The following is a 20,977-nucleotide window of genomic DNA, read 5'->3' on the forward strand; positions in this document are numbered from 1 at the left end:
TGCGCAAACCAATCAATATACACTGATTGGGGTTTTTTTTTTACCAAAAATATGTAGCGGTATACAAATTGGTTTAAAATGATAAAAAAAATTTGATTTTTAATTAGCAGAGAGTTTAAAAAATATTGTTTTTTTTTCAGAATTTTCGCTTTTTTTGTTTATAGAGCAAAAAAAAAAAAGAAAAGAAATCGCAGAGGTGATCAAATATCACCAAAAGAAAGCTCTATTCCTGGGGGAAAAAAAAAAAAAGGGCATCAACTTTTTTTTGGGTACAGCATCGCACGACCACGCTATTCTCAGTCAAAGTAACGCAGTGCCAAAATCACAAAAATGTCCAAAGTCGCATTACAAGTCGCACAAGTGAGAATGGAGCTTAACTCTATCTATAACAGAAAATAATATTTTGCTTTCAGTTCAGCTTGTTTGCCTTCACACCATAATGCATGTGCTTTGCGTTTTTGTAATGCACTGTTGTGCGTTTACACACATTCATTTTGAAAAAAAAAAGAGAGATATACTTTATTTAAAAGCAGTCTTTCAGGTATCAGTGCATTACATTTAAGTTCGCTTGAAAAAAATAAATAAATAAATAAAAAAAACGTATTTTGGCCCCTTTTTCAGCACAGCACGAAGCAACGCAACGTGCTGGTGAGAGGGGCGCTCAGAGGGAACCATTTTTCTTTGATTGCCGTGTGTTGGGAAAGTGTTCATAAATGCTCCCCAGTGTATCCGCTGTGAATGTCCCCTAAATAAAGCAAACCCAGGAGACTGGTGTGAATAGAGCCCGGCCGGCAGTCACACACCTGGAAGTTCCCCTCTTCTTCTAAAGGGTTTAGGAAGCAGAACCTAAATGTCCCCAGCACTACAAGTCCCAGCAGAGCCAGAAGCCGCATGGCCATAGCACTACAAGTCCCAGCAGAGCCAGAACCTAAATGTCCCCAGCACTACAAGTCCCAGCAGAGCCAAAGGCTACATGTCCCCAGCACTACAAGTCCCAGCAGAGCCAGAATCTACATGTCTTCGGAACTACAAGTCCCAGCAGAGCCAGAAGCGACATGTCCCCAGCACTACAAGTCCCAGCAGAGCCAGAAGCTACATGTCCCCAGAACTACAAGTCCCAGCAGAGGCAGAAGCTACATGTCCCCAGAACTACAAGTCCCAGCAGAGGCAGAAGCTACATGTCCCCAGAACTACAAGTCCCAGCAGAGGCAGAAGCTACATGTCCACAACAATACAAGTCCCAGCAGAGCCAGAAGCTACATGGCCCCAGCACTACAAGTCGCAGCAGAGCCAGAAGCTACACATCGCCAGCAGTACAAGTCGCAGCAAAGCCAGAGGCTACACGTCTCCAACACTCCAAGTCCCAGCAGAGCCAGAAGCTAAATGTCCCCAGCACTACAAGTCGCAGCAGAGCCAGAGGCTACAGGTCTCCAGCACTTCAAGTCGCAGCAGAGCCAGAAGCTGTATCTCCACAGCACTACAAGTCCCAGCAGAGCCAGAAGCTACACGTCGCCAGCACTACAAGTCGCAGCAAAGCCAGAGGCTACACGTCTCCAACACTCCAAGTCCCAGCAGAGCCAGAAGCTAAATGTCCCCAGCACTACAAGTCGCAGCAGAGCCAGAGGCTACAGGTCTCCAGCACTTCAAGTCGCAGCAGAGCCAGAAGCTGTATCTCCACAGCACTACAAGTCCCAGCAGAGCCAGAAGCTACATGTCCCCAGCACTACAAGTCCACGTCTCCAGCACTAAAAGTCCCAGAAGAGCCAGAGGCTACACATCTCTAGCCCTACAAGTCCCAGCAGAGCCAGAAGCTAAATGTCTCCAGCACTACAAGTTCCAGCAGAGCCAGAACCTAAATGTCCCCAGCACTACAAGTCCCAGCAGAGCCAGAACCTAAATGTCCCCAGCACTACAAGTCCCAGCAGAGCCAAAGGCTACATGTCCTCAGCACTACAAGTCCCAGCAGAGGCAGAAGCTACATGTCCCTAGCACTACAAGTCCCAGCAGAGCCAAAAATCTACATGTCCCCAAAACTACAAGTCACAGCAGAGCCAGAGGCTACATGTCCCTAGCACTACAAGTCCCAGCAGAGGCAGAAGCTACATGTCCCTAGCACTACAAGTCCCAGCAGAGGCAGAAGCTACATGTCCACAGCACTACAAGTCGCAGCAGAGCCAGAAGCTAAATGTCCCCAGCACTACAAGTCGCAGCAGAGCCAGAAGCTGTATCTCCACAGCACTACAAGTCCCAGCAGAGCCAGAAGCTACATGTCCCCAGCACTACAAGTCCACGTCTCCAGCACTAAAAGTCCCAGAAGAGCCAGAGGCTACACATCTCTAGCCCTACAAGTCCCAGCAGAGCCAGAAGCTACATGTCCCTAGCACTACAAGTCCCAGCAGAGCCAGAAGCTACATCTCCACAGCACTACAAGTCCCAGCAGAGCCAGAAGCTACATCTCCACAGCACTACAAGTCCCAGCAGAGCCAGAAGCTGCATGTCTCCAGCACTACAAGTCCCAGCAGAGCCAGAAGCTAAATGTCCCCAGCACTACAAGTCCCAGCAGAGCCAGAAGCTGCACAATCGCCAGCACTACAAGTCCCAGCAGAGCCAAAGGCTACATGTCTCCAGCACTACAAGTCCCAGCAGAGCCAGAAGCTGCATGTCTCCAGCACTGCAAGTCCCAGAAGACCAACAGGTCCTCGGCCTCATCACAGGCTCCTGGCTGGTTAGTGTAAATGCCATCCAGGTAAGCAGGCGGTTCACAGCCACAGACAGAGACCTACACAGCGATAAGGCCAGCCGGGACACAGCCCACTCCCAAAGCCGTACATAATACGGAAACTGACAGCTCAGGCGTCCAATCAGCAGCCTCCATACTATAAACATCGCCTCGTCACCTTGGCCAGCAACCAATCACCTTCCTTCCCCCAAGAAGGCGGCCACCTTGCTGTCTGTTCGAGTAGCTCCGAAGCTGAGCCCTTTTAAAGCGCCGGCTAGCCCCGCCCCTTTATACCTGGACAATCATTCGTCCGTCTGCTGAGTGGCAGGACAGCTCTCCAATAGGAGCGTGGTATCCATGCTGCTGGATGCCCAATGTAGAGATCAGTAGCGGTGTCTGTGGCGGTGGAGCGGGCTCTGGCTCGCAGGGAGGGTTCTATCACCGAGGATTGTACTGGAGTCCACGGCCGGGGAGGGGGGAGGCTGCACCTTTCTGTCTGCATACTAAATATCCTTGGCCTGGAATAGAGGGGATCCTGGGAACTGAGGACTGCTAATCCCGGGCATGGGGGATCCACACTAACGTGCAGGGCTGAGGGATCCAATGCCCCAGTGTGGCCAGCAGGAGGTAAGCTGGAGGGAATCTCTGTGTGTTCTCCTGATCCTTCCCAATCCTTCTACTGTCCCCTGACTGTCACTGTCTGATCCCCCCCCCCTTCCATCTCATCTATGGAGGAATTCTTCTCCTGCCTTCTGAATGGAGCTTCACTCCACTGCAGGGGTCCCCAACCAGTGGCTGGGGGGGTCACATGTGGCAGGGGTCCCCAACCAGTGGCTGGGGGGGGGGGGGTCACATGTGGCAGGGGTCCCCAACCAGTGGCTGGGGGGGGGGGGTCACATGTGGCAGGGGTCCCCAACCAGTGGCTGGGGGGGGGGGTCACATGTGGCAGGGGACCCCAACCAGTGGCTGGGGGGGGGGTCACATGTGGCAGGGGTCTCCAACCAGTGGCTGGGGGGGGGGTCACATGTGGCAGGGGACCCCAACCAGTGGCTGGGGGGGTCACATGTGGCAGGGGTCCCCAACCAGTGGCTGGGGGGGGTCACATGTGGCAGGGGTCCCCAACCAGTGGCTGGGGGGGTCACATGTGGCAGGGGTCTCCAACCAGTGGCAGGGGGTTACATTTGGCGGGGGGGGGGTCACATGTGGCAGGGGTCCCCAACCAGTGGCTGGGGGGGGTCACATGTGGCAGGGGTCCCCAACCAGTGGCTGGGGGGGGTCACATGTGGCAGGGGTCCCCAACCAGTGCCTGGGGGGGGGGGTCACATGTGGCAGGGGTCTCCAACCAGTGGCTGGGGGGGGTGGTCACATGTGGCAGGGGACCCCAATCAGTGGCTGAGGGGGTTACATTTGGCAGGGGTCCCCAACCAGTGGCTGAGGGGGTTACATTTGGCGGGGGGGTCACATGTGGCAGGGGTCCCCAACCAGTGGCTGAGGGGGTCACACATGGCAGGGGTCTCCAACCAGTGGCTGGGGGGGTCGCATGTGGCAGGGGTCTCCAACCAGTGGCTGGGGGGGGTCGCATGTGGCAGGGGTCTCCAACCAGTGGCGGGGGGGGTCGCATGTGGCAGGGGTCTCCAACCAGTGGCTGGGGGGGGTGGTCACATGTGGCAGGGGTCTCCAACCAGTGGCTGGGGGGGGTGGTCACATGTGGCAGGGGACCCCAATCAGTGGCTGAGGGGGTTACATTTGGCAGGGGTCCCCAACCAGTGGCTGAGGGGGTTACATTTGGCGGGGGGGTCACATGTGGCAGGGGTCCCCAACCAGTGGCTGAGGGGGTCACACATGGCAGGGGTCTCCAACCAGTGGCTGGGGGGGTCGCATGTGGCAGGGGTCTCCAACCAGTGGCTGGGGGGGGTCGCATGTGGCAGGGGTCTCCAACCAGTGGCGGGGGGGGTCGCATGTGGCAGGGGTCTCCAACCAGTGGCTGGGGGGGTCGCATGTGGCAGGGGACCCCAACTAGTGGCTGGGGGGGGTCACATGTGACAGGGGTCCCCAACCAGTGGCTGAGGGGGTCGCATGTGGCAGGGGATCCCAACCAGTGGCTGGGGGGGTCACATATGAGAGGGATCTCCAACCAGTGGCTCGGGGGGGGGGGTCACATATGAGAGGGATCTCCAACCAGTGGCTCGGGGGGGTCACATATGAGAGGGATCTCCAACCAGTGGCTCGGGGGGGTCACATATGAGAGGGATCTCCAACCAGTGGCTCGGGGGGGGGGGTCACATATGGCGCTGAACGACCTGTGATGGAGCCCCCAGCAACACTTGCTGCATTACACATGGATCATTGTTTTTATATATTTATAGCAAGCTTTGAAATGTGTCACTGATTTAAAGTTTATTTTGTGCCCCTTCTGGCACACAGCTGCCTGTCATATTGCAGGTGGTGGGGGGATCTGTCAGAGGTCGGGGATCCCTGCTGCCCTGCAAGGCAAAGCATGGGTTAACGGTGAGCGGATGATGACAGCTTGTAGTGACAGGGGGAGGGGCAGTGAGTAAGGGGACCTGTGAATCATAGACATGGCCAATGTTTTGGGTGGCAGCGTACGTCTTGTGGCCAGGCGGCACGCTATTCTCCTCCTCCTCCTCCTCCCTGTGCTGCCACCCTTGTGTCAGATGCCTGGCCGAGGTATAATTATGGGGTGGATGAGCTAGAATACAAATGACAGGTTGGAGAATCTGCTTCCCCAGTGTTGGCAGACTTTCCCTGATCTGTCATTGGGGGTGGGAGAGCGAGCTGTCACCCGCATTCCTGTCACCTTTTTCCCATGCACATGACCTGTGTGTGTGTGTCTATGTATGTATGTGTGTGTGTGTGCTGATCACCCCCCCCCCCCCCCCCCCTATAGACCTTCCTGTAAGTAGGATCGCTGACAGCTCTGCTTAGGGAACACATTGCTCAATGATGTCAAATATTAACAGCTTTCTCTCTCCTGCTTCCTCCTTTGTCTGTACCAGTCTAGCTTTACGGATTCCACGTCATTTCGCCTGGGAGGAGGGCTGACTTTCCATGCACCGGGAACTTCCTCTCCCTCAGCCATGCAGGAGTCTCCTAAGCTGGCTGTCTGCCTTGTGAAGTGGGATCAGCCGCCGGTGTCTCTGATGAGTGTGTCTGGACAACAGCCTGCGTTTGGCACCCTCTGCCCTGCTACGCACGCCACCTTGTAAGGCTGCTCGGAATAATACAGAAAAGACGTCTTTCCTTCCCTTCCCCCCGACCGCTTTGGTCTGATCTTGGATCATGGCTTCAGTATGGAAGAGGCTGCAGCGTGTGGGCAAACATGCCTCCAAGTTTCAGTTTGTGGCATCTTACCAGGAGCTGATGGTGGAATGCACTAAGAAATGGTCAGTGACCGCCGTTTTGTATTTGTATAGCTGTCAGTAAACACACGCTAGTCATAAATTACAAGCTGTGTGAGGAAGTACAGAAAATTCCCAGCCCATTGAGCTGTCAGTCATTCCCATCTGACACCAGTGACTGTTGTGTGATACCTTCTAGCACACCTGATTTCACTTATTTCATTGTCTGTTAGCATTTGCTTTCCTAGAATATAGAATGAATGAATCCTAAGGGCTCGTTTACATCTCAATCCCTGCGTTCAATGTGCACTTCCGAATACACATTTACATGCATTTGTAACATGTTTGTAGCACATTTGTGGTTCTTTCTTTTGGGTATTATTTATGATTTTCATTGCATTTACATGTGTTCATGTACATTTACATGCAATAAGAAAAGAAAGCACGCTGTCCTTTTTATAAACGCACATGAAAGCACCTCACTAGTGTAACCTAAACTCATTTAAAATGCATTTATTTTTCCTGCATGTGTGTCCATACGGTGTATAAAGTGATAATAAAGGCTTGGTTTTAAAAACAAACATGTCATACCTGCTCTGTGTAATGGTTTTGCACAGAGCAGCCCCGATCCTCCTCTTCTCAAGTCCCCTGCCAGCACGTTTGGCTTCTCCCCCTTGGTGTGTGCTTGCTCCCAATCCCCGCTCTATGCATCCATTAAACACACAGAGCCATAGCTCGGCCCCACCCCCTGCTCTCTCCGCATTGGCTCACTGGCTGTGATTGACAGCAGTGGGGGCCAGTAGCAGCCCCGATCCTCCTCTTCTCGAGTCCCCTGCCAGCACGCCTGGTTTCTCCCCCTTGGTGTGTTCTTGCCTCTGAGCCCCACTCTATGCGGCCGTTAAACACGACACAGCCGTAGCTCGGCCCCACCCCCTGCTCTCTCCGCATTGGCTCACTGGCTATGATTGAGAGCAGTGGGGGCCAGTAGCAGCCCTGATCCTCCTCTTCTCGAGTCCCCTGCCAGCGCGCCTGGCTTCTCCCCCTTGGTGTGTGCTTGCCTCTGAGCCCCACTCTATGCGTCCATTAAACATGCAGAGCCGTAGCTCGGCCCCACCCCCTGCTCTCTCCGCATTGGCTCACTGGCTATGATTGACAGCAGTGGGGGCCAGTAGCAGCCCTCATCCTCCTCTACTCGAGTCCCCTGCCAGCGCGCCTGGCTTCTCCCCCTTGGTGTGTGCTTGCTTCTGAGCCCCACTCTATGCATCCATTAAACATGCAGAGCTGTAGCTCGGCCCTGCCCCCTGCTCTCTCCGCATTGGCTCACTGGTGGTGATTGACAGCAGTGGGGGGCCAGTAGCTCCCGCTGCTGTGTCTCAGCCAATGAGGAGAGAGAGAGACCTGGGATAGCCGAGGCTCCCATGCATGTTACTGTATCGGGAGGGGGCTCCAGTGGGTATTAGGGGGGCTGTGGGGGGAGCAGCACACAGGTTTTTCACCTCCATGCATAAAATGCACGAAGGGGAAAAAAAACTTCACTCTTTTTCAAACATCTGATGATGCAGTACAAACGCACATGCAAGAAAAATGTACGTATTCCCGTGAGTTTTACACCATTTTACTTTCATGTGCGTTAAAGGAAAATAAAAAGTGCAGCATACTGAATTTTTTTTTTCTATGTATACACACATGAAAACACCTCAAATGCAGGTAAATGCAACTTGGTAAAAAAAATATCATAAAGCCTAAAAATGCACCACAAAAGCAACATAAATGCATGTGTACACACATGGGGAACTGCACACTGAAAATGGGGATTTTGGTTTAAATGAACCCTTACTGAATTGTATTTATACACATTTGCAGTGAATTCATGTGCGTTTACATGCGAAAAAAGGAACATGCTGTATTTTTTAAAACGCACGTGAATGCACCACAATTGTGTAAACTAGGGTCATCCAAAATACATTTATTTTTCTTGCATTTTACAAAAAAACATGTTGAATGGCATCTGATGTTAATGAGCCCTTGGTGTATAATGTAAAATGCACTGGAAGTGCTAAACATGAAATCATGTGCATGAACCACAGCGACCAATCAGATTTGAGTCTACGGCAGATCGGTGAAAGATCTCTGCTGCTATGGGTTACTGCACTTGGCACAATGTTCTTGAACCAATTTATAATAAACTATCATAAAATGAATGAATAAATATAAAAATGTGATTTGGTTCGAAGTAGTTGTAGTTTGTTGTGAAAAAGCAGCGTGGACTATTGTGATAGTGAAGAGATGACTTTGGCTTGTTTTGTCGGATGCATTTAGTATGTACTTTGATCACCTGCCTATGTATACAGTTCACTTTCTTTTATTTGCTGACATGGTGCTTGTGGTGTTCAGTAGAATGCTCTGAGATGGGTACCTGTGGTTTCCTATTTCTTGTTACCGATGAATACTATGCAGTTGAAAGCTGGTAAGAATTCTGACATAACAGGGCGGATGGTACAGGTGGGCAGCATGTGCGTTTTATGTCATTGGAACAAAAAGTGCAGCGCTAATGGTAGTGTTTAAAACAAACAGTGAATCATAAAGGATGCATATAAATGACTCCTATATCCCAAATTAAAGGATGCACATAAATGACTCCTATATCACAAATTAAAGGATGCACATAAATGACTCCTATATCACAAATTAAAGGATGCATATAAATGACTCCTATATCACAAAGTAAAGGATGCATATAAATGACTCCTATATCACAAAATAAATGAATAGCTAAGTGCATGCATTCAAATAAATACCAAAACAGTGTGATGGTACGTCAAAATGTACCGTGACAATAATCATTATTTCAGTGAAAAAGAGCAAAAAGAAAAGTCCATATAATAAAAAAGTCCAGATCTGTGTCTAAACCGTGAAGAAGGTATATCTTCAAATGTGTGATCCAAGTTGGTATAATGTAGAATTGTAAGTGAGCCGATCCACCACCAACATAAAGGAGGCTTACTGGAGAAAATGGACCCAAATTGGCATACACCAAATGGGTCTACAGTAGCAATGGTGTGTATATACACCGGAATACTCCACATCCACCCTCAGTGGAAACGACTCAGTAAGGGTTCTATGAAATATGAATAAAATCTTCTTCGACCAGGCTCAATGTGTGGATAACCGAAGATAGAAAAATAAAACCATACAATAAAGATGCTTATTCAAGATTAATAACACAGGTAGATAAGAAAGCGCTTTCAGTACATGTAGACAGTAAATTACGCAATGGCACAAAATAAAGCTCGATCTGATGCGTTTCGTCTCCTAAGACATCTGACCCCATCTGACTGTCTACATATACTGAAAGCCCTTTCTAATTTACCTAACTGTAATTGTTCTTAATCTTGAATAAGCCTCTTTATTGTATGGTTTTACACTATGTGGAGGCCTTTTGTTTTTCTATCTTTGATTATCCACACATTGAGCCTGGTCAAAAAGATTTTATTCATATTTCATTGCGAGTCCATAGAACCCTTACTGAATCGTTTCCACTGATGGTGGATGTGGAGTAGAGGGCCGCATTGGGTTTGGGATCCCGTGGGAACCGCAGGACCCAATGCAAATCTTGCGGTAGCGGGCAGTTTTACATCTGCTGCGGACAGGAGTGAGCGGTCAAAATATTTTGCACGTAACGGTGCAATTTGGTGTAACACATTTTCCGGAGTATAAAAAAAGATACCCCAAAAATCGGGGGTCGTCTTATACGCCAGGTACTGTAGCTTCAGCTAGTTACAGAACATCCCTATTAAGAATGTTAGCCCGCTGGATGTGTATACAGTACCTTTGGCAACTTACAGAACATCCCTGTGCTGTAATACTCTATGTACCGTGCTGAGCCAATCATGGCAAGCGGTGTATTCTATTAATGCATACAAAGCCTGCTCGGATTGGCTGAGTCAGAGAGGCGGTCTTATACAACCTTTGCCAATCCGAGCAGGCTTTGTATGCAATAATAGAATAAACAGCTTGCCGTGATTGGCTCACCACGGTACATAGAGTATTACAGCACAGGGAAGTTCTGTAAGTAGCCAAAGCTTACTGTATACACATCCAGCGGGCTAAACTATTAATAATAGAGAAGTTCTGTGTGTAGCAGAAGCTACAGTACATAATAGGGCACATCCAGCGGGCTAAAATATTTAATAGGGACGTGATGACTCCACTGATGTTATGAAATGGTGTTGCCTCAGAAGAGGGGGTAGTCTTATACGGCGAGTATAGTGCAAAACCGCAGGAGTGGACACAAACATTGCGGGTGGGAGTGGATACAAACATTGCGGGAGTGGACACAAACGGTGCGGGCGGGAGTGGAACACAAACATTGCGGGTGCGGGCCGGAGTGGAACACAAACATTGCGGGTGTGGGCGGGAGTGGAACACAAACATTGCGGGTGTGGGCGGGAGTGGAACACAAACATTGCGGGTGTGGGCGGGAGTGGAACACAAACATTGCGGGTGCGGGCGGGAGTGGAACACAAACATTGCGGGTGCGGGCGGGAGTGGAACACAAACATTGCGGGTGCGGGCGTGAGTGGACACAAACATTGCGGGTGCGGGCGTGAGTGGACACAAACATTGCGGGTGCGGGCGTGAGTGGACACAAACATTGCGGGTGCGGGCGTGAGTGGATACAAACATTGCGGGCGCGGGCGGGAGTGGACACAAACCTTGCGGGAGTGGACACAAACCTTGCGGGAGTGGACACAAACCTTGCGGGAGTGGACACAAACCTTGCGGGAGTGGACACAAACCTTGCGGGAGTGGACACAAACCTTGCGGGAGTGGACACAAACCTTGCGGGAGTGGACACAAACCTTGCGGGAGTGGACACAAACCTTGCGGGAGTGGACACAAACCTTGCGGGAGTGGACACAAACCTTGCGGGAGTGGACACAAACCTTGCGGGAGTGGACACAAACATTGCGGGTGCGGGCGGGAGTGGACACAAACATTGCGGGTGCGGGCGGGAGTGGACACAAACATTGCGGGTGCGGGCGGGAGTGGACACAAACATTGCGGGTGCGGGCGGGAGTGGACACAAACATTGCGGGTGTGGGCGGGAGTGGAACACAAACATTGCGGGTGTGGGCGGGAGTGGAACACAAACATTGCGGGTGTGGGGGCGGTCCTGGTCATACATTCAGCGGGTTTATTTAAACAGTCCCGCGCAGGGCTCTAATGTGGAGTATTCTGGTGTATATTCACCATTGCTACTGTTGATCCATTTGGCGTATGCTAATTTGGGCCCATTTGCTCCGGAAAGCCTCCTTTATGTTGGTGGAGGATTGGCTCACTTACAATTCTACATTATACCCACTTGGATCACACATTTGAAGATATACGTTCACGGTGTAGACACAGATCTGAGAGTTTTTTTATGATCTGGACTTTTCTTTTTTCTCTTTAATTGTTTCCGTGAAAAAAAAAAAAATTGTCACAGTACATTTTGACGTACCATCACACTGTTTTGGTATTTATTTGAATGCATGCACTTAGCTATTCATTTATTTTGTGATATAGGCCCCATTCACACTAGTGCGACTTGTCCCGCGATTTTGGACCGCAAAATCGCATGACAAGTCGTTTTCCATTATTTTCAATGAGCCCCATTCATATCAGTGCGTTTTGAAGTCGCACCGACTTCAAAGTAGTTCCTGCACTACTTTGCCACGATTTTAATGCATTTTGAGGCATATAGCCTTGCCCATGCTTTCAAAATCGCGGCAAAAATCGCGCCGCGAAATTGCGGCAAAATTGCGTCGCAATAGTGTGAAAGGGGCCTTAGCAGTCATTTATACTGTATGCATCCTTTATGATTTACTGTTTGTTTTGAAGACTACCATTAGCGCTGCACTTTTTGTTCGAATTTATATTTGCAGATTGCCCTCTGTTGTGCTGGCTGCTTTTTATGTTTGTTTTGTTTTTTTGTGTACTGTATTAAGATATTAGCTTGGTATTTTTTGCATTTTTTTTTTCTTCTTTTTTTTTCCATTTACATTGTTTTTTATATGTCTTGAGATCCATATGGTATATACTGTGTATACAGTAGTTGAAGTTACGGATAAGCAGGGTGGATTTGATTTTAAATCACTAGTAAAAAGGCTTGATTTAAATCAACTCGATATTGAAATCATAATTTTTCAAGAGCAACTGTCATCTCTGTCCCGTAGCGGCTTCTCCTCTGACCCGCTGTTGACTCACTGACCGTCCCAATAAAGTGAATGGGACGGCTGGTGATGCGGCACTGACACAACAAAGTGAGGGACGTGGCGGCAGCGAGTGAGTGGATGCCCGCTAACAGGCGCTGCCATGATATATCTGAAATGACAGGGGCTCTTTGAATGTAAGGACTCATTCTTGCTGGTAGTTGGTGTGAAATTATGTGAATGCATCAATGCAGTGCATGTCATCTCAGCTTCTTTGAATGAGTTTACCAGAAATCTAAATCTTGCAGAATATACAGCCTCATGCTACATAACTAAGCTCCATTTCATGCTGAATTAACTAAAATATTAATGTATCTTAAATAGAAAACTATCTTTGAATGGATTTTTACTCAAAAATCATTTTATTAAAACAAAATTTGATAAAAAAAATCTGATTTAAATAAAAAAACAAACCTAGATTTTTATCTACCCTGAGGATAAGCAGCTCTGTGATGTTCTGCTATCTAATTGCAGTTCTGCCTTCTGCCATAAGATAAGGAATAGGCCCTTTGCATTTTGAATTGTAATGAAAGTGATGACATGGAAATATATAATGCATTAAAAGAGAAGTATGGCCAAAGTTGTTGTGGTCATACTGCTCTTGTTGGTTGCAGATGTGCACTCACTTGTGCCTCCTGTGACCCAGAATCTGCCAACAGCAGGCTAAAAGCACGCCGTCTACTGACTTTGCAGAGCTGCTCCAGGTTCTGGAAGGATCCTAACTATATTGTCGGTATTCACCCAGATGCTTGATTGGCAGCTGGCTCAGCCTATAAGTGCATCATTCCCGTCCCCTTGGCATTCTAGTGAGCACTGGAGGGGCAGAGCAGAAAGCAGTAACTGACCATCACTGCTCTCTGTTGTGGAAAGACAGAGAAGTGAGCGATCAGCAGTCATGTGATTGCTCGGTTCTTGGGCTTAGAACCAGCAGGGGAAATATGCAGCATCAGACCAGGGTCATGAGTATGTAGGTTTATTTATTTATTTTTTTGTATTCCCATGCTTCTCTTTTAAAGAGGGCCTCTACTATGCTTCTAAGGTTTTTAAAGCTGAACTTAAAGCAGAGCTCCACCCAAAAGGGGAAGTTCCGCTTTTAGGAAGGGGGGGGGGCCCAATTTTGACAGGTACCTGCACCCCCCCTCCCACTGAAGTCTAAAATATAAACTGTGAGCAGCCAGGCTCTTTATTGCAGGAGATACAGGCAATATCTCTTCTGCAATAAGATGAACTTACCTGCTCTTAGTCTTTTGTAGAATGTTTACTGTGCTGGGAGGGATGTCATACTGCACCGGCCAATCAAAATGAGTGAAGACTGGAACTTGAAAGAAGCTGGAGAGGACTGTTGAAGCAGAGGTAAGTATTGCAGACTGCTCTAACCACCTTAGGACCGCCCACCGCAGTCAGGGCTCTTTCACACGGAGCGGACCGCATTGCAATCCGCTCCGGCACTTTTTTTTTTTTTTCCACGGAGCGGATGACATTTGTGTCATCCGCTCCGTATATCCGCATATCATCCCATCAGTTTGCGGATGATATACGGACATAATGCATGTCTATGGGCATTGCGGATGTCAGCGGATGACACCGCTGACATCCGATTTTGCATCCGTTCCGTTTTTTAAACGGAACAAAAATAGGGTTCTGTTCCGTTCCAAAAAACGTAACAGAACTGAAAGGATGAAAATCGGATGTCAGCGGATGGTCATCCGCTGACATCCGCAATGCCATTGACTTACATTATGTCCGTATATCAACCGCAAAAAAATAGGATGATTTGCGGACATGCGGAGCGCCCGTGTGAAAGGGCCCTTATACTGCGGCAGGCAGCCGCTCCTGTACAAACCGCCGTAGGTATACGTCAGTCGCACGCAGGCAGCTAGGGGGGTGCGCTCCCTTTCCCCGCTCGTCAGCGGGGAAGCCGATGCAGCGGGCAGGCCGCTCCGATTGCCGCCTGACACCCGCGATCGTTCCCTGCTTAGAGAGAACGGTTGACTGTTGTGAACACAGCTGACCGTTCTTCTCCCTGGAATGATCATAGAGCCCATGTGATCCTTCTATATAAGATCATAGGTCCCTATGGTCATTTCACAAGCCACGCCCCTCCACAGTTAGAAACACGTTCCCTAGGTACACTTTAACCTCTTGATCACCCACACTGTTAGCCCCTTCCCTGCCAGTGTCATTATTACAGTAACAGTGCATATTTTTAGCACTGATTACTCCAAAAGTGTAAAAAATGTCAGTCAGGGGTCTGATCTGTCCGCCGCAAAGTCACAGTCCCGCAAAAAAATCGCAGATCGTCACCATTACTAGTAAAAAAAAAACAATAAAAATGACCGAAATCTTTCCCGTAGTTAGTAGACGCAATAACTTTTGCGCAAACCAATTAAAATACGCTTATTGCGATTTTTACCAAAAATATGTAGCAGAAAACAAATTGGCCTAAAATGTTAAAGTTTTAATTTTTTTTTTTTTGGGAAAGTTTTATATAGCCGAATGTGAAAAATATTTTTTTTTTTCCAGAATTGTCACTTTTTGTTTATAGCGCAAAAAATAAAAATCGCACAGATGATCAAATACCACCAAAAGAAAGCTCTATTTGTGGGAAAAAAGGACATTGATTTTATTAAGGTACATTGTCGCACGACCGCGCAATTGTCTGTTTAAAGTAACGCAGTGCTGAATCACAAAATATGGCCTGGTCATTTAAGGGGGCAAATCTTTCTGGTCCAGAAGTGGTTAAAGTGTTTGCAAAGTTTTTTAAAATAACAAACATGTTATACTTACCTGTTCTGTGCAGTAGGTTTTACACAGAGCAGCCTGGATCCTCCTCTTCTTGGGTCCCTCTTCTGTGCTCCTGGCCCCTCCTTCCTGTTGAGTGCCCCCACAACAAGCAGCTTGCTCTGGGGGCACCCGAGCCGAGTCACATCTCCCTGTGTCCATTCAGACATGAAGCCGTGACTTGTCCCTGCCCCTCTCAGTGGGAGCCAATCATGCCGCGCTGCTGTCTCGGCCAATAGGGAGGGGAGTCGCAGGCAGCTGAGACACTCATGCAACATTACTGTATAGAGATGGACCTCAGGTACGTATTAGGGGGTGCTGGGGGGGGGGGGGCTGCTACAAACAGAAGGTTGTTTTTATCTTCATGCATAGAATGCATTAAGATAAAAAAGAAACCTTCTGTCTTTACAAGCTGCCCATACACTTTTATTCAATGTTCTATTCCTTATTGGGGTCAAATCGGTGTTCATTTTTGACTGCACTGATAAGAAAATTGGAAGGAGCAGGATGGAAAACTTTTCTTAAACAAATGAGTTTCAAGGCTCCGGTCACATCTGGATGTCTACAATTGCAGGCACAATCGCCGCATTTCTGCCCGCGACCCCAAAACACTCTGCAAAATTGACAAATCGCACCTAGCTTGTTCAGGCGCCAGTCATTTTCAATGGCACCTAAACGTGGGTGCGATTCTGCCACGATTGTCACGCAAAACCGCATAGCGTGAAACTTGTTGCTTAAATGTGAGCAGCTGTCTCTTTTGGGCAACAAACTTTGCGTGCTAAGGTTTACCGCGATTGCAACACGATTTATCGCGGCAGTATCACACTCGTGTTTAGGTGCCATCGAAAATGAAACAAGCGTGATGTGATTTGTCAGGTTTGCAGAGCGTTTTGGGACTACAGGCAGAATCGCAGGCGCTTCTGCCTACAAATGCAAACGCCCAGGTGTGAAAAGGGCCTAAGGCACCATGCACGCTTGGTTAAAAATACGCTGCTTCACAGTTTTGTGTTTTGCTTGTAGAAGGAACTCAATGTTATCCTATGTGTCCATACACATTAGGACATAACAGGCATATTTTAAGCTCAACTTTTAGAGGCAGAATTTGCGATTTTGAGAGCGTTTTTATGGCAGAAAAAAAAACACTAAATACTCCTAAACGCTAGCACAAAAAACCCTCCGTTTTTCCTGCCAGGTGCACTTGCATTTTTTTTTTAAGCTAGTATCCATAGACTCTTAATGTGGTTTTCGTTTGGGAAAGTCAGTTTGTTCCAAAAGTAAGTGTTTACTAGTGTGTGGGCAGATTTAGTCCACTAGTGTATGACCTGCTTAAGTCCACTGTATTGTATTGATGCTTCCCTGGCTACTGTTCATATACAGTCCCTTCCCAAGCGGTGCTGTGGATAGGACGCTCTATTCATTCCTTTCCCGGTGCCTGTCCCTAAATGCTTTATTTCGAAGGAAGCAATGATGTCATGCTGTTTTTAACCACTTCGCTTCCGGGCCATTTCTGACACTTCGCTCCTACTTGTAAAAATCAACTTTTTTTGCGAGAAAATTACTTAGAACTTAATGAGGAACTGCAGTCTGCTGACATAATTTGTAATAAAAATATCTTTGCCATTCTGAAGCTTCCCTCCAACTACTTTGCATATTATTTTAATGTATACTGTGATTCTGTACTTGCCAAATATGCTGCAGAAATCTCCCTCTGTCTAGCTGCAGCCATTTTAACTGTGGGCAGCTGAGGCTGCTGCCTGTTCACTTCCTGGATTTACACACACACACACACACACACACACACACACACACACACACACACACACACACACACACACACACACACACACACACACACACTGTACACATAGACATAGGTGTGTGTGTGTGTGTATGTATGTGTAAAATTATATATATATATATACACACACACACACACACACACACACACAGTATCTCCCAAAAGTGAGTACACCCCTCACATTTTTGTAAATATTTTATTATATCTTTTCATGTGACAACACTGAAGAAATAACACTTTGCTACAATGTAATGTAATGAGTGTACAGCTTGTATAACAGTGTAAATTTCTTGTCCCCCTCAAAATAACTCAACACACAGCCATTCATTTCTAAACCGCTGGCAACAAAAGTGAGTACACCCCTAAGTGGAAATGTCCAAATTGGGCCCAATTAGCCATTTTCCTTCCCCGGTGTCATGTGACTCGTTAGTGTTACAAGGTCTCAGGTGTGAATGGGGAGCAGGTGTGGTAAATTTGGTGTTATCGCTCTCACTCTGTCATACTCGTCACTGGAAGTTCAACATAGCACCTCATGGCAAAGAACTCTCTGAGGATCTGAAAAAAAGAATAGTTGCTCTACATAAAGATGGCCTAGGCTATAAGTAGATTGCCAATACCCTGAAACTGAGCTGCAGCACGGTGGCCAAGACCATACAGTGGTTTAACAGGACAGGATTGAAGAGCCGTTTAATTCTTTTAGACCCCAAATCTCTCTTCTGGTCCTCCATGCAGCCGATCGGCTGCTTTCCTGGCCGCTACTCGTCGCTTCCGGTTTCTAGGGTTACAGAGAGAGGGTTACGTCTGTTCCTCTCTCTCTATACAGGGCAGCCAGTACCGCCGGCTGCATCGCTCCTGGCCTCCGCGATGGAGCAGGAGAGCCCAGGAAAGGCAGCGGCGGGTGGAACCCCCTTCCGCCACCCACAGAAGTGATTGAGTGGCTAAGTAGCTTCTCAGATCACTTCTACCTGAAAGAGAATCGCCGGCTGAACAGAATGATACTGGGATGATGCCTGTAGGTCAGGGTTTGACAAATGTGCTTAGAATCTTGGAGCCAGCTAAAAAAGTTAGGAGCCAGTTTTTAAATCTGCTGCCCAACGCCCAGAACTGCATGTCTGGGGTGTCTGGCAATAAGAATTGCTCACGCTTGGTGCCAAGTGAAAAAAATTGAAAAGGGGCACTGATGAGGCGGCACTGGCAGGGGGCCACTGATGAGGCTGCGTTGATGAGCACTGATAGCCTGCACTAATAGGCGATGCTGATGAAGCTACACTGATAAGCTGTGCTGATGGGCACTGATGAGGCGGCACTGGCAGGGGCCACTGATGATGCTGCGCTGATAAGCACTGATAGGAAACACTGATGAGGTTACACTGATAAGCTGCGCTGGTGGGCACTGACAGGCCACACTGATTAGGCTGTGCTGATAAGCACTGATTAGGTGACACTAATAAGCTGCACTGACAGGTGGCACTGATGGGCACTGTTAGGCAACGCTGATGAGGCTGCGCTGATAGGCGGCACTGATAGACGGCACTCCCTGTCCACTCAGTGGCAGTGAGGAAAGGGCGACCGATCAAGTCCAGCTGTCAACCTGGGAAGATGTCGGAGGTGGGCAGGCAGTGAGAGTAAATCATGCTCATTACAGCACCGTCCACCAGAGGGCGCCGGCTCGTACATGGGAGCGTGTATCCCGCTCCAGCAGGCCACAAAGCCGTGGGGTCATTTATCGGCCAGCCCAACGCTCGTCAGCGCACCCGCGGGTGGGCCACATGGAAGGATCCCAACCACTGCTGTGGTGTAATCCAGGTGCTAGGATGCGATTTCCAGTCGCCATTGCGACTTGGCGCTTGGGTTTTGTTGAGCCCTGCTGTAGGTGTGGGCATTATCCCGGTCTAACCACTGAAACCCGAGGACGTACAGGAACGTACTTTGGGTGGGAAGTGGTTAAAGGTAATTTTCTCCTAAACTGTAATTTATTTATTTTTTTATTTATACAAAAACTATTTTCCCTCAGGTTGTCATTATACTAAGAGGATGCTACAGTACAGATGCAGAAATTGGAATGGCAGATCGACATTTTGCACAGTGGTTAACACTTACGCCTAACAGCACTAGGGTCGTTGGTTTGAATCCCAACCACGGCACTACCTGCCTGCAGTTTGTATGTTCTCCCGGTGCGGTTTCCTCCGGGTACTCCGGTTTCCTTCCACACTCCAAAGACTTGCTGGTAGGTTAATTAGATCCTGTCTAAATTTGCGCCTAATATAAAGTACATGTAGTAGTAGTAGTAGTAGTAGTAGTAGTAATATAATAATAATATAAAGTACATGTAGTAGTAGTAGTAGTAGTAATATAATAATAATATAAAGTACATGTAGTAGTAGTAATATAATAATATAAAGTACATGTAGTAGTAGTAGTAATATAATAATAATATAAAGTACATGTAGTAGTACAAACCAATTTATACAACAGGAATGCTGTGCAATTAGACAAACAAGAAGTTTCACTACTTTCTTATGTAATAGAAACTGCTGGGGAAAATGAACGTGTACCCCGGGTTCAGATTTAATATCCTTCTCCTGGTAATACTCCCCATCTTTGGCTCCCCTATTCCTCCACCCATCCACCAGAAGTGAGGAAACCCTGTGTAAGCTCCAAGTCACTGTAGTTGGAGCTTTCACATGGTTGAGGACTTTCTCCTGCCCCCCATATGACATTGCTGGACTAATCACCAAGCCCTAGCGCTGTCACATGAGTGGGGGGAGTAGATTCCTTCACACATGAAAGTACTGTGTATTTTATTTTTTCTAGCGGTTGATCACCTGAGCACAGTGAAGGGAAAATGAGGCTGGATTCAAGTAAACCTACTGCTTTCCCTGCATAGGCAAAGCTCAGGATTGTGGTATGCTTTAGCTTTAGGGCCCTATTAACACTGGCACTGAGGATGTGAAAAGGCCATTTGGTTATAAGGCTGGAGCTGTCAGGTGTTGCACGCAGGCAGCCAATGAACGTCTATGGGAACGCAGTTTTGCACAGACATGGCCCCTCATCCTAATTTGACAGGTTTGCGGGTCAGTGAATCATCAACATCCAACTCTTAACCACTTCTGGACCGGAAGATTTTATCCCCTTTCTGACCAGGCCCTATTTTGCGATTCAGCACTGCGTTACTTTAACGGACAATTGCGCGGTCATGCGATGCTGTACCCAAACTAAATTGACGTCCTGTTTTTCCCACAAATTAAGCTTTCTTTTGGTGGTATTTGATCACCTGTGCGATTTTTCTATTTTTTGCGCTATAAACAAGAAAAGAGCGACAATTTTGGAAAAAAAAAAACAACAATTTTTTACATTCTTTTATATGGTATTCTCAAAAAAAAAAAAAAAAAAATTAAAAATCAAAATTATTTAACATTTTAGGCCAATTTGTTTTCTGCTACATATTTTTGGTAAAAAAATCGCAATAAGCGTATTTTGATTGGTTTGCGCAAAAGTTATCACGTCTACAAACTAGGGGAAATATTTGTCATTTTTATTGTTTGTTTTTTTGCGACATTGTGGCGGACAGATTGGACCCCTAAGGGCTCTTTCACACGGTCCTCCTCCGAAGGCGGATCGGTGCTGCTCAGCGGGGATCGATCCGCCGATCCCCGCTGAGCCGGCGGATGACAACTCCGTCTCCGCTTGCAGTGCGGAGAGGGAGGTGTCACAGCTCCCGCTGCTCTCTATGGGGGGATCGGATGAGAGCGGACCGTCTGTCCGCTATCATCTGATCCGATCCCTGAACGGATGGAAAAATAGGGTTTCCATCCATCCAGATTTCACAGACAGGATCGGATACGGATGGCAGCGGGTGTCAGCGGAGGTGTCTCCGCTGACATCTGCTGCCCCAAAGAGCTGCATGGAGGATCCGATCAGATCCGCCCAAAAAACTGACAGGCGGATCTGATCGGATCGCCCGTGTGAAAGAGCCCTAACTATTATTTATGACACTTTTGGGGATACCAGTGACATTACTACAGTAATCAGTGCTAAAAAATATGCACTGTTACTGTAATAATAC

General features: G+C 47.9%; 1 protein-coding gene across 5 annotated transcripts in view; it reads left to right on the plus strand.

The window, feature by feature from the left end:
- The first annotated feature begins 5,386 nt into the window (after nt 1–5,386).
- EHBP1 (EH domain binding protein 1) overlaps nt 5,387–20,977 on the plus strand; it is a 739,122-nt gene continuing 723,531 nt past the window's right edge. For all 5 annotated transcript variants that reach the window (XM_082251356.1, XM_082251359.1, XM_082251357.1 and 2 more), the window contains exons 1-2: nt 5,387–5,407; nt 5,737–6,123. In XM_082251356.1, coding sequence (XP_082107482.1) covers nt 6,020–6,123 — 104 coding nt within the window. In that variant the 5' untranslated portion in view covers nt 5,387–5,407; nt 5,737–6,019. The remainder of the gene's footprint in view (nt 5,408–5,736; nt 6,124–20,977) is intronic.

This window comes from Pelophylax lessonae (assembly GCF_965119305.1).
Source record: "Pelophylax lessonae genome assembly, chromosome: 3".
Lineage (NCBI taxonomy): Eukaryota > Metazoa > Chordata > Amphibia > Anura > Ranidae > Pelophylax > Pelophylax lessonae.